At 32.6% G+C, this 27,093-nt stretch overlaps 1 protein-coding gene across 5 annotated transcripts in view; it reads left to right on the top strand.

Annotated features, from left to right (window-relative positions):
* The window catches only part of LOC140435296 (furin-like protease 2), a 1,428,549-nt gene that overhangs the window by 1,193,253 nt on the left and 208,203 nt on the right, over window positions 1-27,093 (top strand). For all 5 annotated transcript variants that reach the window (XM_072524126.1, XM_072524127.1, XM_072524123.1 and 2 more), the window contains one exon: window positions 25,481-25,681. In XM_072524126.1, the coding sequence (XP_072380227.1) occupies window positions 25,481-25,681 (201 nt within the window). The remainder of the gene's footprint in view (window positions 1-25,480; window positions 25,682-27,093) is intronic.

Here is a 27,093-nt window from a genome sequence, read left to right as displayed (position 1 = left end):
TGAGCTATTAACATTAATCGTTTATGAGAATTGCTTTATTGTTAACGTACAAATATCTATTCTCCCATCTGCCTACTTTCTACTAAATTAGAAAAACCATTAATCATTCAAATATTTGAATCTTACAAATCTAATATTCCTATTTATAGGGTAAAACGACTTTACCGGTCTTTTAATAAACAGTCTTTCGGGTTGAACCACGTCGATTATCACTGCGCCGAGCTTTAGACATCCTCTCTGATGTCTTCTTAAGAGCTTTCAAGGTCTGACTAGCCCGAGCCCCCAGACGCTAGTACACTGATCACTAACCAATGCATTACTGTTACTGAGAACGGCGGACTGTTCATAGATACCGTCGATGGTGACGTGGTTTGGTTAGAGGTTGGCGTAAGAGTTAGCGTGGTTTGGTTGTTTCTAATTTTTCTTCGCTTAAACTAAAGTTTAATGGTTATGGACGTCTTGTATGCTAACGAGCAAATAAATCATCGTTCTACTGTTTAGGTTAAAATGTTCTTTGAGTCACACCACAAAATAATAATTTTGCAGGCTGGCAAAGGAGGCTGTACAGTGGCCATGATTAAAGCTAACTACTTAAGTTAAATAGAAGTACTATTACGTGATGCATCAGCATATAAACTTTTTGACAGAGATTCCACAACTACTGTTCAAATCAATCATCATAGAATTATTAAACGATAGATAGACAAGTAAGAAATCGATTTTTATTCGACATTTTATTCAATTCACAATCTTCACCATTTAATTTCCTAAACATATACTATCTACCAAAAATTCATAAAATTAATGTACTACTTTGACCAATCCTTAATTACATCAGTTCTACTACGTGTCATATGTCGAAATACAGATTATCAATGTGTTTCTTTCGTTAATGAAATCGTTTCGTTTATTTACTATCATTGAATGTGGTGCTTATGTTCAATAATGTTCTACTTGAGATGATAAAAGAGGTATTTTAATCAGGATGGAGCAAAATATAAAACTGTACAGCTTTTTCAAATACCAAATTGTTAATATTTTAAAAATGTTAGCTTTAATAACAAATTCTATCGGTAAGTCTTCAGCACACCAACGTCTAATTTTAACGACGTTGGTTGTAGATTTTATTATTAGATATTTTAATTTCTGAATAACCTTTTACTCTTTATATATATATATATATATATATATATATATATATATATATATATATATATATATATAATACGATATATTTTGTGTTTTTCCAGTTAATACAATCGAAAACTTGTCATTTTTAATTATTTTGACAAATATCTATAAATTTACCGTCAAAAAACAACTGCAAATAGTTTTTCTTTCTTGGATACGAAAGTTATTAGATCAGATAAGATTGTAATAATTTTTGACTGGTACCAAAAACTTACAGCCTCTGGTCTTTAGCTAAGTTCCCATTGAAATCTTTCGAGGACCCTTTAAGTTCAACCCCATATTAGCAATGACAAAAGGGTCTAGAATATAAGCGACGATAGGTTTTTACATAATAATCTGCAACAGCTTTTTTTCACATATTTTTTTTAAATATCTTTAAATTATATTTAAAACCTTTAGACATATTTAAAAAAAAAACTGATATTTTCCTGCAACTTTTACCATGTGACTAACAATAAATTTCAAAGGAGTAGTGATGCGCAATATAAGGTGTTGCTTCCTGATAACACCTCTAGCCACTCCTACTCAATTCCTATCCTCACCTCCAAGAAGTGTGACTTAATCACACGGGTGGACCCTGGCAAACCTGAGCAACCCTACCGGAGATTAAGTAACCAACCCCAGTGGAAAGTAGGGTCAGGGCCGACGAGGAAGGGAGAAATGGTCCTCCGAAAAGGGGGTTAGGCATAGGGCTAACAACCCTATCCTAGAAAACACACATGTTACGAATTTTTAAGGAATGAAAACCGGACTGATACAGAATGGCGGAAAATCCTAGAACAAGCCAGGACCCAGAAAGGGTTGTCGAGCTACTGATGATGATGATGATAACAATAAATTTGTTGCGGGGGCAATATGTAACAAACTTCTGTTCATACACAACTTAATACATCAGGTATTTTGTTGGTTAAGATTTGGTGACATAAAAGTTGCCAGATATATCCTTTACCAAACAACCTATTTTTTTCAAAAATGAAAGATTTAGAACACGTAAAGAATTTAACGTTAGCTACAGAACAAAATGCAGCAAATGTGAAGGCTACTACATTGGACAAACAGATCACTGTCTAAAACAACAGGTAAAGCAACACAAAATTGACAAAGGAAACACGAGGAAAAATCAATTTCTTACACTCCGCAATAACCGGACACCATTTTGACTTTCAATATGATAAAATCTATTTAATTGTATCTAAAATTTTATATAAAATTTGTTCATAAATACAATTGTCAAAGAAAAAGAGTGTAAACCAAAAAAATATAATTTTTAAATGTGTTCTAATAAAGAAACTAACACTTTAATGAAGAATTTATCATTAGACAGTTTTTGTACTTCACTGAAACTCGTCTTTAATATTGTATGCAACGTGTTATAAAACATTTACGAGTGCTTCCTTTTTGGCTGCACTCAATCAGAAACGTTTTCAAAACTTGCAATGCACCTCGCACTTGCATACTTTAAATTGCGAAAAGTAATCCGTTAAATAATTTTAGTTGAGATTATAACTCACTACTACTTACTAAAGTGTAAATAGGCCAGTTGGATACGAAGTAAAATCGGGACAGTAATAGTTGAAAAACAAACAATGTACAACTGCGGTTACTGAATAGTTTTCACCTTCATTTTTTACATTATAATACTGTAAACTCGCAGTATCGGATGGATTTACTAAATGCCAAAGTCATCATCATCATATAACGGGGGTCCTACGGCGATTGCCGCTTCCCGCATTTCAGCCTCCATCTTTTCCTATCTCTCCAATCTCCCTCTTCTAAGCCTCTAGATTGCATTGTTTTTGTAATTTCTCTTCTCCAGGAATTTGGTGGTCTTCCCCTTTTCCTTCTTTCTGGCGGAACATACATTAAGGCTTTCTTTGGCCACCGCTCCTCCTCCATTCTCATCACGTGACCATACCATTGTAATTGCCTTCCTTGTATTCTATCTGAAAGAGTATCTCTAATTCCTGTACGGTTTCGTATTTCCTCATTCCTGATTCTTTCCATTCTCGATACTCGACATGACCTTCTAAGATAATCCATTTCCACAACGTCTACTTTATCTCGTTCATTCTTTGTCATCGTCCAACATTCGGCACCATATGTGGTAATTGGTTCTACAATTGCTCTGTATACGCGAAGTTTGGTATGCATCTTTATTTTATTAGACCACGGTAATGAATTCAGTATTCGGATGCATTTTTTCCCTTGGGTTATTCGGTTTTGTACATCTACCTTAACTCTGCCATCTGCTGATATGATGCTTCCTAGATATTTATACTGGTTGCAGCCTTTTATGACTGCGTTTTCAAGCCTCAGATCTGTGGTATTTCCTCCAATTTTTAAATATTCTGTTTTGCTTATGTTTACAGTAAGCCCCCATTTGGCATATTCCTCAAATAATTTTCGATTCATATAATTTATATCTTCCTCATCGGTTGCAACCACCACCTGATAATCTGCAAACAACAATGTATACAGAGTTTCTTGTCCCACTTCGATGCCCATAAATCTACATTTATTTCTCCAATTCCTCAATGCTTCTTGGACGTATATTTGCTTTAGGCCTTTAGTGACTTTAAATTCATTTGAGGTTCTGGTTCCAATTTTTACACAACTAACTGCATTTTCGTACAATTTATATATCGCTCGGATATACGTCGAATCCAATCCGGACCTTTTGTGGACCTCAAACATTTTCTTTACCGGGACACTATCATATGCTTTCTCAAGGTCTATAAATACCAAATGGGTCTCTCTACTTCTTTCGACACGCTTTTCAATTATTTGTCGTAGGATAAATATATTATCAAGGCAGGATCTCCCGGTACGAAAGCCGCTTTGTTCTTCAATATCTTGTATCTGTCTTTCAACTCTCTTCTTTAATATTCTGCCGTACAACCGGCCCACAGAGCTCGTCACACTAATACCTCTATAATTGGAACAGTCTTTTTTATTCCCTCTCTTATATATGGAGCTGATATAAGATTTATTCCAATCTTTAGGAATTTCCTGGTCTCCACACAAATGCCAAAGTGCTTGTCAAATATGTTGCAGGTATTGAAAAATAAAATAAAAAGGTATTAAACGCATTCAAAATGCTAGAATGCGTTTGAATGACTCAAACTCAAACAAAGAAGGTTGCTCACTAAAGCAAGTTACTGCAGATTTGAATATACGTGCATATGGAACATCAAACAAAGATGGAATCATTTCCACTCTATAGCACGATTGGGTTAGTCAAGAGGGTAGAAGATGTCCACAGAGATGGATATTTAACACCTTAAGATAAGGTATTAGTAGATTACTAGCGGACCAACTCGACATCGAGTTTTGATGTAAGTTTTGCTGATATTTGATGAAGAATGCCCCCGAAGGCGGTTCCCTGGAGTTTTTGGCGAGTTCCTGAATGCGACCGAAAATGTTTTAGACTATATTAATGCATTAGATGTTCGTTTGTAGTACTCCATGTAATGTTTTATATTGCTTTTTAAATATGTGTTCTTATTGTATGCCATACGATAAATAAATAAATAAATGCTGATATTTAAGAGGGGCGGAGTCTAACGATCCATCGTTTCCGTCGCCTGGTGTAAATGTTCCAAAAATCCTAAAAATAAACTGTATCGACGCCAATTTTTTTAAATTGAAAATCGATACAGTAGTTTTTTAGGATTTTCAGGAAGATTTACATTAGGAAACGGAAACAATATGATTGTTAGACTCCGCCCCTCTTAAATAAAAAACGGAAGTAAAACCGGAAGTAACTTTTGCATATTTTAGATTGTAAAATGCCACGTTTAAGAAAAAGAAGTCGGTTTGAGAACTCTAACTAACTAACTAAATTTATATTTAAATATTATTTAAATTTAAAAAATACAGAAAACAGTATGATGCTCCGCGCTAGTCTACACTACCGCCTACTGTTCCACTTTTTTGAAAATACGCCACAATTTAACTTTATAAAAAGTTTATTTTTTATTTATTTATTTAAAATAAACCTAATTTAAAGTAAAATTGTGGCTTATTCCCAACAAAATTAATAATATATTTCTAACTAACAAATTAAAAACAAAGTAATGCTTACCTCATTATTTAATTCTTCAAGTATTAAACTCAAAACGTAGTCTAAATCTCTAAATATCAATCACAACACCTCACACACGCTGCACTTGTTGGAAACAGAATACTTTCTAACTAAACATAAAAATAAAAAAATACCAACTCATCAGATAGTGTAAAACAGACCCAATAAATTAAAATCGGAGAGAGGAGGATCCCGAATTTTGAGTGGTCATTATCGTTATTCCTTAAGTGGAAACACTTGTTGGTGCATTCCAGCATTCGAGAATTGACGCATTGTTGCATTGTGTATAATATTGAATTCCTATACTTTACTATAGGAAAAATTCATTTTATGGCCGCCATTTTTAAACCGGTTCGAATTTTTTAAATTTTAAACCTTTAAACCAACAATCTGTTGAATTATTCGAAAAAATTATTCTCCTATCTATCACCGTTTAGGAGGAGTATTGCACACAAGAAAAAGGCTTAGCCTTTTAGTATATAAGATTTGAGTGAATTCCTTTTCCACAGCTCGAAAAGCTAGCGAAGAGTCAGCGTTTCCGACACGTACTGAAGCTGTTTTCACTTAAGGATCCTTTTTGTGTGAGGAATCATCCTATTCTGGGATTGATTTTATATTGGTGTGACTTCGATGTTTCCACTTCGCTTCCCATTCTTCTCTCTCTTTGACTGTCCTTTCTATATTTTTAATTTCCATATTCCTTAAGTCTTCTTCCACTTGTGTTTATCTCAGTTTAGGTTTGACTCTGGTTCTTTTACGTGGTGGTATCAATTCCGTTATAACTCTTAACGGATTGCTCTTTTATCTTCTCATTATGTATCCATACGATCTAATTCTTTGTGCTGTTGTTGCTCTAATTGTGTTCTCTTGACCCATCCATCCTTGTATTTCGTGATTCATTCATTGTCTTGCATCCTCTTTGTTGTTCCTCCCTGGGCTAGGTATTTTTCTGATTATCTTCCTCTCAAAAACTTTCTCTTCTTCTCTTGCTGTTAATGTAAATGTTTCTGCAGCATATACTCCTATTGGTCTTATGGTCGTTTTGTATATTTTCATTTTTGTGTTTCGGCTTATCTTCTTATCTCTAAACATCTATTGTCAATTCTGTTATTTGTGTCTTATTTTTCTTGCTTACGTTTATTTTCATTTACACGTAAAAGGATTAAAATAAGTAAATTGTGCAGCTGCAAGTAAATCCTTTTTGACTGAGGATCGCAAGAGAAGACGAGTTGCATTTTGTAATTAATTCCTAAACCGTGAAGACAATTTTTTGTCTTACGTTGCATTTTTTGATAAAAAACCATTTCAATCATATAGCAATCGTCGAATAATAATTCTGAGTCCAAGAAATCGTAGGTTTGATGAACGGTGTACTTATCATTTATGAAATAGTGTAGGATTCTCGGACAAGGTATGAGAATGGATAAGTGCTGAGGACCCAAGCGTTTCTTCTCATATAAAAGAAAAAATAATAGGATTAAATTAAAAACATATTTTTGAGAACATACTGTTGCCATTAGTGATCTAGAGATTCCCCTAATAACAACTTCATCTTCCAGTATACGAGTAGAATTGTTCGATAATGGTTGAAAGAACTTCATGGTATTGTTCTTCTGTGACATTTCCGAAGTCCAGACCTTAATCTTATCGAAATTGTTGCAGGTATGGTAACTTCAATACATTATATAGTTTTTAATATAATGTATCGCAGTTATCATAACTCGTAAATATCTCAAATAAATATTTAATGTCATTTAGATATATGTATTAGAGAAATTTAAATTTCTACTCTTTTAGATGGAATAAAATATTTACTTTGTTAACATCTAATAATAAATTTGTAGATTTCTCCTGAGGAAGTCACAAAATTGTGACGAAATATTGAGACCTAAAACAAATTTTTATTTAAACAGACTTTTATTTACATTAAAAAGGTAACTTGTAAAGCAACTTGACTACTTTTCGCACTTGTTTTTTTGTAGTTGATTAATTTGTGCAGTGAAGGCTTTTGCGAATTTTTATTAATATTCCTAGACTTTCCATTTTGTTTATCGTCGCCGTAAGTGTACTAAACTGGCCTAAATGGAAGATAAGTGAACCAGCGTCGTCATTTATACATGTAGAAAATTTGCTTGAAACTCAATTTAATTAGATTCTGCCTGAAGATGGAATCGTATTTACTTAATGTATCAAATTAACATAAAATTTAGAGGTTTACTGATTATTTTAGTACCTGCTATAACGTAGATTTAAAATTTTTATTACTAACTATTAAGAATAATAAAGCAATCAGTCTACAGTATTAAAACAAATAAAATATTTTCTTTATTTATTTATATAATATAGACTGCAATCTATATAATAAAGAATGCACTTCTAATAAAGACTGACATAAATGTTTAGTGATTCAAAGCAAACGATAGCTGTATAATTTTAAATTTTAGTATTTAATTATTGCAAAAAAAATCTCATGTGGGATTCTAACACTGCGATAAGCGTCCGCGTGTAAACCACCAGGTTACGATAATTATCTACTGACAAGAGTATATGCGACGTCTCAGATGATAGTATAAATTATTCTTGATCCCGTCCATTGAGTTAGTAAAGAAATCTATATTATATTTAAAAATTATACAATCCATCTCTTTTTGCAACTTAAATCTACAACTTCTTTTCTTAACTGGCTAATAGATTAAGGCGTTCATACAAGCGAGAATAGAGGTTGACTATTCCAAATTATTCTAGTACATAATAACTTGTACATATGAGCAGCGCTGGTATAAGTTTAAATAGTACAATAGTATCGTACTGTAAGATTATAAATAAACATATTTACATAAATTAGAACCCTCGTGTTATTGGTAAAACGGTACAATAGAAAGAAATAAACTAAATAAAACGAGAGAGACACATAGTGCTGTAAGCGTTAAAAACACGGTCAAACTAAGCGATGTTGTTAATCACATGACAGAAAAAGGATCATCAAGACGCTGTGCTCTCTATACAACGAGAGCGAAGCCAAATAGTTCCAGTATTAAATGCTCAGATTGCCAGGTTGAATTATTGATTAAATGGTTTCCAATATTTTATAATGAAAATGTTTAATTATTGTGTTTTTTTCTGTGGTCGATTATGAAACCACAACCACATGTACCAAAGTCAACATACCTAATCAGGGTGTGGTCGAAATTTTAACCATCCCAAATACCAAAAAAAAGTGAAGAAAATGGAAAACCAAATGAAAGAAAAATAATGCATTATTTATTTGCTCCATAAAGCGTTAAATTTGTATAAAATCATGGCACGAGGGATTCCCATTTTTCACGAACTAATTGATTGATTTAAAAAATTGATGCTGCTTAACCATGCGATGGATTTTTAATATGTTAATAATCATAAAAAATGTCAGCATTATTAAAAATCACGAATCACAATCAAAAATCACAATTTACGAAGTCAAGTTACTAGCACTAGATGGCGCTGTACTATTGCAATCATCATCATCATAAGTGGCTCGACAATCCGTTGTGGATCTTGGCCCGCTTACAAAGAAGTCGCTACTTCTGTCAATTCCGGGCAACTTTCCTCCATCTTCTAACCCTAAGAATCTGTTGGTCTTCTTTCACATCATCAATCCATCTAATTTGTGGTCGTCCTCTGCTTCTTATGCCCTCTGGTTTTGAAAATGTTAGTCTCTTTGTGTATTCGTGGTTTGACGTCCTAGTTTCCAGCCCATCCAAGTCTCTGCACTTTAACGAATTTCACAATATCTGGATCGGTGTATAACTGATGTAGTTCAAAGTTGTATCTTAGCCACGTCATAGCCCATTTTCTTTTACGATCCCAAAAATCTATCTAAGAATTTTTCTCTCAAAAATACAATAGTACTATTGCAATAATCATTGTTTTTTTTGTAATGTCGCCATACGAACGAATTTACGTTATTAGTTTATGTATTTCCGTACATGGGGATCTTCGAGGTTTTCGTTTCCGACCTCGAAAACGGACAACATATTTCCTGCTGTCAGAGCTATGACTACTTAGGTGTTGCCTTTGACAATACAGGAACTGATACACGGGAAATAGAAAAACGAATCACTCAAGCAAAGAAAGTCTTAGGATGTCTCAATAGTATACTGTGGAGTAAAGAGATAACGAAAGGAAGGAAATTTAATATATATGAGACCATGATTAAAACTACTCTTCTTTATGGCGCTGAAACATGGAGAATTGGTGAAAAGAACAAAAAGCGAATAGAAGCAGTAGAGATGTATGCAATGAGAAGATCTTTAGGTATTTTCAGACGAGACCGAATCAGAAATGATGTAATAAAACAACGTATGGGAATAGAAGGAAATATAACTTAAAATATAGAGAAGAAACAATTAAGGTGGTATGGGCATGTTCAACGGATGCCAGCATCAAGACTCCCCAAAAAAGTAATAGAATGGCAACCGATAGGTCGACGGAAAAGAGGAAGACCCAGGTTAGAATGGCAACACGGCGTAAACAAGTCCATGAGCGAAAGAAATTTAACAACAAACGACTGCGAAGATAGGAAGAGATGGTGTTTAGGTATCGGACAACGTCGAAAAACGTTCTAAACCGATGTATATATATCTTTCCGTACATGGCTTCCATACCTATTTCTACGAAAAAATTTTATTTTAGTTATAATTTAGTACTACTTTCTCTTTCTTTCTCTTCTTTATTGTTATCGTGAAAGTTACATATTAAAAATATACTTCATCCTACGTTTTCTTTATTATTCCGTTATTGTTTTTTCTGTTGCATTTATAACGGGATCCATAAATCGGCCAAAAATGTTCGATTAAATAATTTTTCATGTGGGTCTGCCATACATTAACGATTATCTGTAAAAATTGACATCGCAACAAAATATTCTAATGTTAGTTATAGTAATTTGTAATTTATATGAGAGTTTAAATCGTCTAAAACGATATAAGACTTATCGTTGTTCATACACGACGGGATAGAAATATTGTAAGCGTCGATTTAAGCTCAACAAATGCGAAAGAGAGTTGGCCAACTGTGGCAATGCCACCGCAAAATCTAGACACTATTAAAGCGTAGTATAGAACATTTAACAAGATATATGTGGTAAAGTCTTAAGGGAGGATTTCGGGGCGACCAAAAACCACCCTCTTTCCTTGCAAGCGAAGGCAAAGGCCACCAACGTCCCGTAGAGCACGTGACGGGACGCCAAATCGACGGCTAACCCGAATCCCCAAGTGCCCGTATACAGGACCGGACAAGAGATTTTATGTAGTCGCATTAAATGTAAGTGTTTACACTATACACTTGTTTATGTTTGTGGATATTATAGTTTTGTGACAGTTACTACCTATATAGAGCTGTTACAATTCATATTAAAGATTCTTTCTAAAGATAACAATAAGAGAATAGATCTTTACTCTACTGAGTCTTAATTTATCCTAATTCTTTAAGTCAATGTAAAAGAAAACTCTTATAATCACACAAATAACTCAGCAGAGTGTGTTTCAGGAATTAAGATACTTTATATTACAAGTTAATGTACAAAACAATTAACGAATCATCCGATATTTATATAATACATAATCTTGGCCCAAATATTATTTTACTTTTAATTTATCTTTTTAATGTATACTGGGTAAACCAAAAAAGCAGAACGGCCGAATACTTAGCCAAATTTACATCGGATCGAAAAGCACGTGTTTTAGTGAGCACCTGCGTTAGGAAATAATCCAGTCGCCTGCGGCCACAGTCCAGCCTGTCTCTTATGTTCGGAATCAGCATTTTCGTCCACTGTACCACATCCTCCGTGTTGTTCCATTCTTCTTGCCATCTTTCCTGCCAGTTTTGTTTAGATGGTTTGATTTTTCATTGTAGTCAAATAGCTGCTTGACATAATGTTTCATACTGTAGCGAGATTAAATAAAACGAGCGGTTTGAATTTATATACATATATTTATTTATAACTTTACAGTTCGGTAGTATCTTAACAACTAACCTCTACTTCTAACATTGTTACCTGTATATACCAAAAGTATTATGTTCGAGAATATTCTGCCGTAGTCCCACCTCTAATTCGCCTACGTGACCGGTTATTCTCTCTCGCACTCGATACATCGCGAATCTTCTGGAAGGGTATTAGAGATGCAATGCAACCGTTACCTGGGCCATGCCAAGAGCATGTTCGTAAGAATACTTTAAAATGTCTTGTTATTATTTCTGTGAATGGTGAACTTATTATGCAGGTTGAAGTCATGGTTGAAGTTGTCATGTTTTTTACCTAGTCCTATCTGCCTACTATTTGCTAGGTACTACTTTACTGCTTGTCTATTTTATTTGAACTACGTATCTTTTTTTTCATAAATTTTAGAATATTTGTCGAGTATATGACTATCTTTTCGACGAATTTAAACTTCGTTGTTAACACTCCTCTTATCTCAGATTGTAAGTGTGTTTTGTTGATCATATTACAACGTTTTCTTTGGTAGTTCGTCTTGACCATTCGTTTAAAATTGCTCACTAGTAAGTTGCTCATGCGAATTGATGTCTGCATCTGGTTAAAACTGTTATTTATTGAGACATAATCTATAAGATTTTGCACTGGTCTTCTGGTAAGCTCTTAGACGATTTTCATGTAGATACATCTAGTGGTGAAAGTTTGGAAAATGTGTTGATTACAACAAGTTGTTTTTGTCTGATAAAATTACTAATAGGTTCCTCTCTTATTTATTATCCTCAACAACCTATTAACGTTTGTTATTTTCCTCTGCCAAATCTTTAACTTGAAATCGTCCATAAATATATTAATATCCTTATATTTAACTTCACAAAACATATAAGGCACTATTTTTATAAATTCTTGCACAAAATTGAGTCATTGTCATATTTTTCTGCTTTTGGGAAGTCCCGTACAAAGAGCATTGAAATTTTCTGACAAAAGAAGAAACGTTGATAACATACATTTTTAAATCGACTATAAGAGATATAACTTCCTTTTTTATTTAATACGTGCCTTGCATCAACAAGTTTATTAAGTTTTTGCGCTCTTTTTACCTCTTTCGATTTTAATATTGAATGTAAACTTTTTCTAAACTATTGCTGTTACATGGCCTAAAAGTGGCAGATAAAAGTCGATGCTAACATAAAAAAGCCATTATAAGATTCGGCCCTGTAAACTAACCCCAAGCGGCCCAGTAAATGGCCATTGCCACTTTACAATAGCTTTTTTATCCAATCAAACAACTTTAAGATTCTGCTTTATAGTCTATATATCTTCGTTTAATCTTTAGTGCGTGTATTGTGTTTTTGTTGTGTATTTATAAGCCGTTTCTTTGTTTTTTCGTTGGAGGGAATAATACGGCGTGTGTGCAGTCATTTTTCAAGAAATGCGTTGGGGAAATCTTAGTTTACTGTCGTATATCTTATTTGTAAAATCATATTAGATGAAAAGTCTACAAATTAATTTATATTACAAAAATATCAACAATATTACATGTTTAACAACCACAAAAATTCAAGATCAAAAATCAAAATTAATTAACATAAACAAATAAAACAATACTTTTTACCTATGATCAACTGAGATACAAACTTCTCGAAGTGTTAAAAATAGTCATAGTAGACGAATATTCAGATCAACAAGGAGTCATTTCAATTAACCAGGGTGTTACAAAAATTTCGAACAATATAAAGACATTTAGCACAAACTTAACAGCGGATTGTGATGCCAAGATGACCGTAAACTACTAATATATATTTTTTAAAAATAATTTATACAATTTTTCAAAAACATTAGAAACATTTCTACCCGAACTAGACCAAAAACTGGAGGAACGGGACATAAAGCACTGGGATTTTAGTAAAAAAAAAATTGGCACAGGTCTGTATTAAGTTTGTAGTAAGTAGTACCGATATTAACCTGGTAATAAATATTTCAGAATACTTGAAGTGGGAATTCGACGTCAATATCAACAAGTTGATTTATGTATTGCTTCAGAAATAAATAAAGTTCTTCTGGTCATGGAAAATAATTCGTAGGTTATGATCAAGATTTTAATACCGTAGGTATTAAAATAAATGGTGTTAGATTAAACAATCTGAGATTTGCCGACGACACCGTTCTGATCGCAGAAACACTTGAAGAGCTACAGACATTGGTGAATAAGATAGCAGACTACAGCGAAGAATATGAACTATCTTTGAACATAAGGAAAACTAAATTTATGGTAATATCGAAATCAACACAAAATGTCCAAAATTTATATTTACACAATGAAATTATCGATCGAGTTAGCAAATACAAATATTTAGGCACTTTTATAAATGAAGACAACGATAGCTCAGCAGAAATCAAAATAAGAATAGAAAAAGCCAGATCCATATTCACTAAAATGAAGAGAGTGTTTTGCGGAAGAGATTTGAGCCTTGAAATGAAACTTCGCCTGATGAGATGTTACGTACTTTCTGTGCTGTTCTACGGAATGGAGTCATGGACGTTGAAAAAGATTGATACCAAAAAATTAGAGGCATTTGAACTGTGGATGTATCGCAGAATCCTGAGAATATCATGGACCGAGAGAGTCACAAATGTCGAGGTCTTGAGAAGAATGAATAAAGAAAAGGAAGTCATATTTACGATCAAAAAACGAAAACTGCAATACTTGGGACACATTACAAGAGGCGAAAGATATGAACTGCTTCGAATAATTATGCAAGGGAAAATAGCAGGAAAAAGGTCCATAGGAAGAAGACAAAACTCCTGGCTAAAGAATCTACGGGAATGGTATAGCTGTAGCAGCAACGAATTGTTTCGGTCAGCAGTTTCGAAAATACGTATAGCCCTGATGATCGCCAACCTTCGGAACGAAGATGGCACTTGAAGAAGAAGAAGAAGATCAAGATTAATATTATATGATGTAAGAAGATTAACAGAGCGAAACAAAAAAAAAGGTCAAAGTAGTAAAGAAATGAAGATATTCAAAATTATATTACAAAGCTCTACTGAAAAAGTTCGTTATAGTTTTCATCGTATATAATAGATGTAAGTTAACTTTGAACGAATATCCCTTTCTTTTTCTTGGTCTGCCTATCCGAGATTAATATTAGCGATCATCATTCTTCCTGTACCTTGCTTTTCAAAATGTTTTCCTTGCAGGATAGCTGGTACTGGAGAATATCAAGAACAAGCTGCACAAATCCGACAGGAAAAACCTGTACAAATCTGAGTTGAAAATGGGAAGTGCTACCTTTCCGAAACATCGTCAAAATAATGTTTTTTCTAGAAACCAAAACTATTCATCGGAGTTAAACCCAGAAAACCACATACATCGTATTCTTCTTCTTATGGTGCCTATCCGTTACGGATGTTGGACACTAACATGACTATTCTGACTTTGTTGACTGCTGCCCTAAAAAGTCTGGTAGTGGTTAAGTTAAACCATTTTCGCAGGTTATGCAGCCAGTATATTCTTCTTCGTCCTGGACCTCTTTTCCCATGCACTCTACCTTGAAGTATGGTCCGAAGTAGGTCATATCGTTGTTTATTGCGCATTATATGGCCCAGGTATTCTAGTTTGCGACGTTTTATGGTTACGACTAGTTCGTGCCCTTTACCCATTCTATGTAGTACTTCTTCGTTGGTAACTCTGTCTATCCAGGAAATCCTCAATATGCGTCTATAGCACCACATCTCAAATGCTTCGAGTATCTTCAGTGATGCTTCAGTTAAGGTCCATGACTTCACGCCATATAAAAGAACGGAGAATAAGTAGCATTTTAGTAAAAGAACGTTTATTTCCAATTTTATATCGTGGCTGTTAAAGATTTTTGTCATTTTGACGAAAGCTGATCTTGCCTTCTCGTTTGTTATCTTAATTTCCGTCGATTGGTCCCACTGTTCATTTAAGTTTGCACTCAGATAACAAAAGTTGGTGATTTGTGTGATAGGTTGTTGGTTAACTAATCCTATATATATATATATATATATATATATATATATATATATATATATATATATATATATATATATATATATATATATACTTATAACAGCATAAGGAAGTTTATTGATATTTAATATTCTACACTAGTTTACAGATACGAAGATACGAAATAATTCGTATTGGATAAATAATAACCCAGTGTCTCCGAAGTTTATCTCCTATTTACTTGTTTGTAACGAAATGAATGAATAATTGACCTCTTAAACGGAAACCAAGTACTCCTTTAAATTAGAAATGTTGTTTTTCTTTAAAAGAAAATAAGGGCTTTTTGTAAAGCAAATCGCTATCCGAAGACGAGCCATTAATAAAAGTAACTGTGCGGATTTTTAAAATTGGTTCCGGGATAATCGTTTTCCGATAATGTAGTCGGCCTGTTACATATAACTCCCCAAGAACTTACTAGAAAACAAATTCGTTATTTAACTGGAAGTAGTTTGATAGAAGTTTACCAGGAAAATAGTTTAATAAATAAATAATAACGTGGACAAAGTTAAACAATAATACTTTATTGATTTTCTTACACGGTAATTTATTTTTTTATGTTCTGCTTCTTTATTTATTACTAGGTGACCCGACAGACGTTATGTCAACGTTATGTCAACTGAATATATGGGAAAAACTTGAGAAATTTAAATGTAAAGTCCTGTAGTCGGAGCAAATGCATTTTTTGTGTTCTAAACATTAGGTTTTGGATTTGAGGCTGGAACGATTCGTCTTCAATACCGAATAACCGAATTCAGACTTTTGCTTTAATCTGTGTTTTCTAAGAATTGCAAGGTAAAACAGACGTTGATAAAGATGTTATTAGAGACATAAAGAATCTAAAATTTGCATTCCACAACATATCTCCTTAACTAAGCAAAAATCCTTAGCGAATTGGTCGTTATTTGCGTCCATTCGAAGTCATGTTAGAGTTGCTTTTTAAGACAGAATAGATTTATTTTCACGTTCAGGGCGACTGTGAAAGCCGTTCTGAAGGGGCCTATTAGGCCGAAATACGTATAAGCGGAAACACAGATGCACTATACGTGAAATCAAATCTTAACTGTCTTTTTCTTTTTATATTTGTTTATTACAAATAAATTGATACCAGCTACATTCATTGCAGAATAAAAAATGACGGCGAGTGGCTCGAGCGCAATTGTAGGCGGCACACATTTTATCATAGATTTATTATAGTTGATGATGATTTCTGGTTTGCCCGTTAATTTGTTTAGCAAGTTCTTGTGGTGCATCGTTGAGAGTAAAATAACGTTTTTTTTTTGGGTATACACGGCACAATCGCACATTTTTATCTAAAAGCAAATATTTTTTTTTCTGGTCTCTTAGGATCAGTAAATTGAAGTGGAAGGCCTCTTTTGTTCGTTCAAAAGAAGATCGGCCAAGCTGAGGCTCGTAAAAAATTGTTTATTGTTACATTTATGGGAGAACCAGATATAGGACTGGAGAGGCGAGGATCGAGGGAAATATTGCTCGTATCAACTCTATATGGCCCAGGTGGCTGTTTGATCTACCTCTAGATTTGCGGTATAAGGAAACTTAGCGTCTACTAATGCGTAGATTTTTATAGTGTGATTATTCGGTTTATTGGGCATATATACCCTAAAGCCACACTTGCCACGAAAAGCTTTCAGTTTTTCATCTACCGTTGTGTATGCTGATAACGAATAATATTTAGGTAAATTTAAATTTAACGAATCGAAGAATTCTCTCACAGCTGCCAATTTGTCAAATGTTTTTCCTTTTTTGCCGTGTTCGTTTATTATCAAAACCGATGTGTCTGAGCAAAAACTTAAACCTTACAAGGGACATTGTCAATCTAAAAATCTCTGAAAATGAGCCTTCTGTCTCAAAGAGATCTTCTGCAATTCATAACTTTATTTTTGATTACCCTAGCTATATATAAAAGACTTAAATGAGCCTTTCGTCTCAAAGAGATCTTCTGCAATTCATAACTTTATTTTTGATTACCCTAGCTATATATAAAAGACTTAATAGTGCCCTAAGTTCTAAAATATCTGTCTTTTTTAAAGATGTATTACTGAGATTGTAAGAATATAGTTCAATAAAGATATTCGTATTGCCTACAATGGTTAGCAAAATCTTTTCAGTAAATAAACAAATTTAAATCTTTGATGCACTTTTCATATGTCGTACTTCCCTAGTTACTCCAGAAATTGTTGCCTTTATTAAATTGTCACTGCGAGTTCGTATCCGGCGGTGTCCTACATGTTTCTTCCATTTAGTTGTTCCATCCTTACTAATGAAATGCGGCACTGTTTGTGGAACACTCAGTACTTTTGAGATTGACTCCTTAATTTCTTCTTCCATGTCAGTGTCGTGGTCCTGTATCTCTTCAAAATATCTTTCCAAACTAGCATCGTCATCGTCAGGGTCAACTTCTGGCTCAGAATCAGAGAGAAATTCCGCATGAAGCTTTTTAAGATATGCTTGTTGCTCTTCAAAACATATATTTAAAAAATCTGTAAAAAAATTAGTTTATCATAAAATCTCAATCAAATATACAGAAAACATAATCAGTAGAGCACTCTTAATTATAAATTACATAAATATTTTTTATTTACCTCAGAAATATTTTAAGATTAAATCTTACCTGAAGATTTGTAACAACTTCTATAACGTTCTGCCATTCAATATAGCAGCAGAACTAAATGCACTAGACAATTCTCACAACTGTACTAAATAAAGTATCCCCTCACTTGAAGCTAGGGAGCACGCCAGGGTCGAAATCGTTATTAATCGTCAGAAATCGACAAATAAGTCGATGTGCGGACACATAGGTCATAGACTCAAGTCGGAAAGGTTAATCCCTATGAAAAAATTTATGGAACAAAAAAAATCGCTTGTTTTCGTGTGCATAGAGTTCTTCCAAATGCATCCTAGTGTATAGGGACTGATTTCTTTCTCAAAAACGCACCCCCTTAAATGTTAGCACTTCGCGGTTTTTTCATATTTATGGATCCATTGACCATTTAAAACAATTAAACCTCTTTAACATTTCATTGTTAAAGAACATAATTCATAGTACATAAAACTTACTTAAAATAAAATCGGTTATTAAACTCTAAAATTAAAATTAAAAAAAGAAATTACCAAAATAGAAATAGCACTGAACCTTCGTAAACCCGAGCAAGATGCAATTCAACCCCAGACATCAATTTTTGGCGATATTTTCCAAAATTATTTTTTTATTATTTAATTTTCTTTTAGGTATATTCTTAAAAATATTTTTAATTTAGCTATGATTTATTTAGAAATATATTTATTTAGTCCGTGATTTCCACTCTGTTTTCGAGACCTGGACTGGAAAAAATGAATATTATTGTTATATAGTTAAAAATTTGCTACACTTTTTTATTTAACTTTGAAATGCGTAACACTATAAAAACTTTATAGTCCACGTTGTTAATTACACCGTGAGGAAATAAAATAAAAAGTGACAAATCAGCATCACCTTTTTTTCCCAACATTAAACCAAAAATAAAAAAGTCACGGCGCAGTTTTATCATAAAAACGTCCCCTGATATATATAACTAAGCTTTTTCCGTAGAGAAAAGCGACTTATCCGGCATTTTTCCAGTTTTTTTCCAGTCCGTGATGTCCGAGCACGACTATGCTTTTAAATTGCCTCAGAACAGCGACCTCAGAACGCAAAAGTATGAGTACGGCCATTCTTGTAGTGTCATAAATTTCTAGCAACACATCCTTACACATTAAGGGGCATTGTTCAACAGATGAAAGGGACGGCTCCATTTTCCCAAAACGAGGTTTCTGTCAAAAGGAAAATGGCGATGATTGAGGAAAGCATGTATCTTCTTTTAGATTTCCCCAATAAAATTAGTAAGAATCAGTTCTATAGGATGAACTCAGGGCTCTTTATTAAAAATAAGTTTGGGAGAAGGAGTTTATGACGACATAGATTCCAAAAAATTTTAAAATTAGAAAAACAGTATTTCCTTTGTTTAATAATACATTTTTCTCTCAAACTGATATTCTTTTAAAGAAAAATAATCAGTAACTACTGATTTTGCTTATTTAGCTGTGATTTTAGTAAATTTCTTAATATTTATAATTAAATCAATAACCGAAATTAAATCGGAAAAATAAATTATTTTATTAGGAGGTTTTGCAAGTAATATTAAAATATTCCCTTATAATTGTTTGTAAAAATTGTAATTGTAATGTGGTATAAAACTTCCTCGTCACCATATACAAGAAAGATCGAGGACTATCTTCTAATCGCAGTACTCTTTCAACTCTAGGTTACTAATTTTTCAACTGGAATGAAACGACCAAACTTCTTATTAAATACGAACAAGATTTATTTACTCATACCGAGGTCTTGGGCAACACAGTGAGCTAGAGAGATGTTTTCCAGTACCGTAAAAAGCTCCTGGTGAACTTCTGTGGTCACGCCGAATTTAGGAGTTTTTTATGTATAATTTAACATAAATTTATTAATAATTGGTCGCCGGTTATCTTTGATCTCATGTTGAAAGTTTCGTGCTTCTTTTGTTTCATTTGAGCTAGCATAAGATGCAAGCCGATTTATGTGCACAACTTTTGGTTTACCTTTCGGCAATATCTTAATTCGGTATATTACGTCATTTATTCTCCTTTTTATTTCAGACGGACCTTTCCATTGCCTTTGCAGTTTAGAAGACAAGCATCGACGACGTTGTGGATTATAAAGCCAAACAAGATCACATACTTTAGAGTTTTCTTTCTTGTATTAAGAATCATATTGATCTTTCATTCTGTCACTGGCTAACTGGATGAGTTGTCGGGCAAGTTCATGCATGATGTTCATTCTTAACTTTAGGCGGTCGACATATTATTCATTTGCAACATGTTCTTCGGAAGGTCTGACGTACAACGTACGTCACAACCCCAATACTTCTGACACTTTACTTTTAGATACAATCAACTGAAGCTTAGATTCTGTACTATCATTGTTCTCAAAGGCTCTATATACCAGATTATCTTGTAGTATCAGGCAGTTCCATTGGCTTCAGTAGGACTTGACTTCTGGACTACATGCACTTATGTCTTGGCAAGAAGGTCTCTCAGTTTGACGCATCCAATCCAATACTCTTTTTATAGATGGATCATCTGCTTGGGAGTCTTGTACTGGTTAAAGTTGCCATTGATCATTAATGACGATGGTTCATCCCACGGGGCAAAGTAGTTTCTCTAATTGAAAACATCAGCATTTGATTTAATTCTCCCAGTAGTGCATTCGCGTCTCTTTAGCATCGTCTTACGAAATACTCTTCATACTATTTTCTCCAGACGTTTATTTTTTCATTCATCGCCTTCTTCAGAATTTCGTACTGGATAGCTCCGTGAAATGATGTTTCACTACAATGGCGAGCGCTTCATGTAAAACGTTCGGTCTTGCTAGTCATAAAACTTTGTGTAGTTCACTGTCTCTCAATCCATTGATGAAGTTATCTACAGCAATTTCTTCCAATATGTTGTCTGGTGCTTCCGGATAAGCCAACAGAACTATACCAGCAACATCTGCTTTAAATTCTTGCAAAGTCTTACAATTCTCACTTACTCGTTGAATTCTACTTTTCATTTGTACTTTGTAGACTTGTTTTAGATGGGCATCTCCATAACGTTTTGTTAGTCGAGTAAACAAGGTCTGGTAACATTTTTCTTGACCGTTAGGAATAGATCTTAGGATGCCCGCATCAACTGCATTAACTGGTGGCAGCCCTTTTGTTTTGTATTGGTTATCATGTTGTCTAATTGTATGATCTTCTCTTTCTAGAAACTTTTTTGAATTTCTCTTTGTTTTCTCTAGCTGCTTCTTGAATAATTTGAGAAGTTTCATCGAATCTATTATTCTTTCTAGAAGTTTCTTTAATCTTATGACAAACTTTCTCGAATTTATTATTATTTTTTCTAGAAGATTTCTTAATCATTAGAGGAACATTTTTAAATTTCTCATCGTTCTAGAAGTTTCTTCAATCTTCGTTAAATCTGCTCCTTCTGCTAATTTGGAATGTATCTGGTACATCTCCATTTTTGTTGAGAACATCCCTCATTAGTTCTTGAAGGATCTTCTTAGACTCGCTGCAGTCTTTATCCTCTTCTAGCTGCTCACGCAACTGTTTCACTGAAAGTTCTACTAGCAGCTTCTTTGGTAAGGCACACACGTAAATCTTCTTTCTAACAAAAATCACTACCGAACTACGCGGATGTTCCCGACGAACAATATTTTTTAGAAGTATTTTTCAAAAGTAATTGCTGAATTTATTTTTAAATTAATAAATAATCTCACACCATGACACTACTGTAATGTGTTTAAATAATAAAACGAGCAGTTCTCAGTTGTATAAACTATTTATCTAAAGCTTACAGTGTGATATTCTCTTATCAAATAACTTATTAATATCAATCAGCGCGGTTTATTAGAAAGATTCTGGTCTACGTGACGTCATTCCGAGAGATGCAACCGTTATATTGAGTACGTCAAAATTAGCTTTTTCGTTACAAAATTATCGAAGTAAAATATTAACAACTGCTCATGTAGGACGAAAACGACTTTAAAAGTTTAATTACCGATTCCATACGCTGGTACTAGAATAGTTTCAATATTTCTATATTTAAAACACCAAAAATGCATCTTTATCAATAGAATGTTGAAAAAAAATACCCATTAATTGTTAATGTTTTTAGTTTAGCTTTTTTGAGCTAGTGTTAAGATAAACAACTTCTTGAAGCATATCATTGTTTCTTAATCGGTATGTTTAACACATTTTAATTGCTTAAAGCAACCACTATAGGGTAATACCCCACACTTGGCACATTCAAGCAGACCATCTTTGTATCTTTATATTATTTTCAGCTGCAACAAAGTAAAACAAACGTTTACGAGATCTCTAAGAGAAACATAGGGCTTCCATGAAGCATCTTCAGCGAACTCTATTTCTTGATAGTGCTTTAATTTCAAGCCAAGATTTTCCCATTTCTTTTCCTCCATGCAGTATTGTCCTTTCCCTAGTTTCCTTTGGTATACTCACTTTCCGCAGGCCTTGAGGAATCCAATCTAGCGCAGTTCTGGCAATGGTATATGTGAGTCTACGAAGTATGTGGTCCAACCATCTTTATTTTCTTCGCTTTTAAGAAGAAATTTTATTTTTAAGAACACCAGAGCGCAAACAGAACCATCTCTGTAAGTTCTAGGAATATCTTCTAGGAAAGGAAAACCACTTAAACGAATAGAATGATTTTAACAAAATTCTATCGTTATTGTGAAACAACAGAATACCACGAGATCAAAAATGCTTTAAAGCCTTACCAGGAAGAACTACCAAAAAGTTCTATCTCTAGAAAAAAGCTAACCATATCTAGGGACGCAAAAAAGAGAAATCGGAAATGAAGAATGGACAAAGTATGGAATTTTTACTCACAGAGGATAGTGTTGGTAAAATGGACGTTAGGATAAGTGAGAAAAAAGGTGATTTTCATCAGAATTTCATTATTACGATGACTACAAAATCAAATTAAGGGTTTCTAAAGTTATCTTGTTTCAAGTCTAAGGTGCTAGCTTGGACTATAATGAAACTGCCAGTTTTAAATTGTTTTATAGTAATTATATATTAAATAAGTAAAGTATTAAATAAATAAGTAATTTATAGTAAACTGTTTTTTGCACATACTTTTTTTTGTGCTTTCCTTTGCTGACTCTCGTTCGCTTGTGTTTTATAAATAATAGATAATAATCGTCTTAATGAAATATACAGAACATAATTTACCTGCTTTTATGTAAGATATTTGTATTTCTTTTTTTACCTAAACACACTCTTTGACCATTAAGCAATGCACCAAAAATATTTCTAAAATTATATAACTTTAAATGAAAAATCACTGACTAATCTAAAAACTCGAAACAAACAATACCATTTTCCGTTCCGATAGCAACGATATATTCATCTTTCACAACTCAGAAAATAGTATTAAATAATTTATCTCGGAAAGGAAAATGCACAAATAACTTGTTTCGATAAATCTTGCTTCCTGAACGAGAATATGACGAATGCCGGCTGTTTGGAGAACCGGAATAGAATAAGATTGTTCTGGTAGTTTTATCTAGTAATGTTGCAGCTTGGTTTTTAATAATACAGATATACAAGCTACATACAATGCACAGCATAAAAATATCTTTAGATATAACGAGAAATGTTGTTGGTTAAATAATTAGCCTCAGATTTATTATGAAAACAAGTAATCAAAACGAGTAAACAAGTAATTACTCTGTATTGCGTTACTCGTAGAAACTATGTAATTAAAGCTACAAAGTGGTATTAAAAACGAGAAATGTCAAAAATTGGACTTATCAAGTTCTTTCCCTGTGGTCTTCGATTTACTTTAATTTAATCTAATTTAATTGTATTTTATTTATTCTGCTTTATTTACCTTTATTTTACTTTCTTTTACTTGATTTTACTTTTATTTTATTTTATTTTATTTTATTTTATTTTATTTTATTTTATTTTATTTTATTTTATTTTATTTTATTTTATTTTATTTTATTTTATTTTATTTTATTTTATTTTATTTTATTTTATTTTATTTTATTTTATTTTATTTTATTTTATTTTATTTTATTTTATTTTATTTTATTTTATTTTATTTTATTTTATTTTATTTTATTTTATTTTATTTTATTTTATTTTATTTTATTTTATTTTATTTTATTTTATTTTGTTTTATTTTATTTTAATTTATTTTATTTTATTTTATTTTATTTTATTTTATTGTTATTTTTTTTTCTTTAATGGCCTAATGCTCTTATTTATTCTCCAGATTTCTGAGCCACACGTAACCGTACTTTCCAACCGGTGTTGTAAACAATAACTTTTTTCTTTTCTCTCGAATGTTTTTACTCTTATCATAAACAGTTCATCTGACTTGTGTTATCTATGTTCTCTTAATGGCGATATAATCGTAATCTTTGTATTAGGGGGTTTAGGTTAATTATGGTGATGCTTACTGTCTTATTCTTATAATGGAAGGTCTAAGTCAAAAAAACCTACAAATTTCCACTTGTATCAAACTTTTATTAAAATTTGTTTTAATATTACTAATTGCGTCGAAATAATATTAGTTAATTTAAAAAATAATATCGAAACGAATATTCAGTTTAAATATAAATAACACTGACAGATCTGTATTTATAATTTCATCATAACTGCCATTCGCATTGGATTACAATTGATATAACCGTATTTGGTACATATTAATTGGATATTTGTATAGATATGTGCATTAGGATTTAATTGTGTTAATACATAATCAGCTCAACGATTCTGTCTATGTACCGGGTGTTGTGCCATTGACAAGGATATAGAATATCCTATTCGTTTTTATATCCTAATTATTTTGGGGAAACAAATTATAGTTTGTCCCAAACCCTTCTTTCAGTGCGTCATAGCTGATCGAATTCTTTCTAACACATTAAGCTAGAAGTGACAGAAAAAAACGTGAGTCTGTGATTATTATACATAGAGCTTAGAAAATTATTTATCGTAAAGCTAATTCTACTTACGGATGTATAATTGGTAGGAGTTTAGAATACGCTAAATGGATATCCAATCAATGATGCGCATAAATATAATTTGACGCAGATTGTCTCGATCGTGACATTACTTTCCCAATACCAACTGATAAAATGATAATTGTCATTTCAGGTTAGTATTATCAGACATTTTACAGTGAAAATTTAATTTTGTATTTATTGTCATAAAAATATTTTAAATATGCCGAGATATATCGAGAAAGAACAAAGACTAATATTAAAATTATTAAATTATTTTCAATTAGAAAAACGGATTACGATCCTGCAACTGTCAAATTTAACTAAAATGTCATGCAATAATTCTCGACATTCTTAAAATCCTATATGACGTCAAAAGTAGTGACGCACTGAAAGAAGGGTTTGGGACAGACTGTATTAAAATTATTTATACTGAAATTGTTGATCAGGCAACAATGTTCATATGTAAGTTGTCCACCTTTAACTCAGAACATATTATGATAATAGAGTTTGCTATGAACGAAATATCAAACAATATTTAACTGTAAAATTTACTTTGTATCCTTTTATTCAGAATGTATATCTGTAATATTTATTAATTCATTGATATTGTTTCAGGTTCACTGGTTCGAACAACAACGCGAAAAAATCCGCAAAAAGCGTGATTATGTGGACGGTCCGTCGATATCACCGTTCAGTCAATATATTAGTGAAGTCGCTCCTTCAGCTTCTGCGGAAACCTTCCATGGTCAACCGAGGTATAGAGCTGTGTCCACTTTGACGTTTCCAGATCCTCTCTTCAGAGAACAGTGGTACTTGGTAAGTTAGTTTTAAATAGTTTTTTATCGAAATGTATCTGTACAAAATTGGGATATTAATAACTAGACTTCGGCAAATATGCAAATAAAAATGTAGAAAATATGCGTATAAATATGCACGTGTTTACCCGAAAATATGCAAATATTTCACAAAATATGCATACAAATAAATAAAAAAATCGTAAAATAGTAACAATTTTATTTAAAAAAAAAAGTGTACATAACTAAATATTTCCTACTATTCATTAAGATTTACATTTATTTTAAGTAACTACATCATTTTTAAGTATGAATAAACTTATTTAGAATTATGGTAACAATAAATGACCAAGTGGTGTTCAAAATTTTCTGAGTCTGAGTACATATATTTATATATGGAAAAACTTCGTTCAACATCAACTGATGTAACGGGAGCATTTTTCAAACTAACCAAAACATTTGGTTCTAAATTAATTGTTTCCGAAATATTTCCAGCTAGAACACTGACTACTTCAGAAAGAATATGGTAACCTTTATTTTTTTCCATAGTAGCTTCAAATTTTTTTAAAATATCTTTTCCAATATTACCTCTAACGTTCCGACAACATGACGCAAATTCTTTTATTAATGCTGTACTTTCGAACAATGACAGTTTTGGTGATTCTAACTGAGTAATTGTTTTTTGAACAAAACTAAAATTTGATTTTATAAATGAAAGTTATTGTTAAAGCAAGTTACTCTGAAAAGTTTGTTTAGAATCCAAAAGAGATTGGGAACTTTCGTCTGTTAACGTATCAATTATGTTCTTTATTTTAACAAAATGATCTGCATAAAAATTAGCTGCTTCTAACCATGTTCCCCATCGCGTTAAAATAGGTTGTGGTGGAAGAGGAATGTTAGGTAGCATTTCTTTATAAAGTTGAATTCTTATAGGAGATTTAAGAAATACTTTTTTGACACTGGATATCATGGTATTTACAAGAGGAAACTTTTTTCGTATTTCCTCTGCAACTCTGTTTAATCCATGCGCTACACAAGTAACATGTATTAAATCTGGGAAAAATATTTTTAAATTTTGTCCTGCTTTCACCATATAAGGAGCAGCATCCGATAAAATAAGCAGTAATTTATTAGAAGGAATAGTTGTCGGAAGAAAAAAAGTTGCTAATGTTTCTTGTATTAAACGCGAAATTGTTAAAGCATTTGTTTTCCCAAGTTGCTGGCATGAAATAAGATGAGATTTTGGTAAGGTATCTTCTTTAAGAACACCAATCAATAAATGAGCAATATACTTTCCTGAGGAATCAGTGGTTTCGTCTACAGATATGTAGAAATAAGTATCTGCAATTTCTTCCTTAATATTAATTAACACCGACGAGTATAGCCCGTTCACATTATTTCTTCTTAGAGACCGATCACTTGGAACATTAAGTT

The sequence above is a fragment of the Diabrotica undecimpunctata genome, chromosome 2 (assembly GCF_040954645.1).
Source record: "Diabrotica undecimpunctata isolate CICGRU chromosome 2, icDiaUnde3, whole genome shotgun sequence".
Taxonomy (NCBI): Eukaryota; Metazoa; Arthropoda; class Insecta; order Coleoptera; family Chrysomelidae; genus Diabrotica; species Diabrotica undecimpunctata.
The sequence above is the reverse complement of the archived record's forward strand: the minus strand, read 5'-3'. Positions and strand labels throughout refer to the sequence as shown.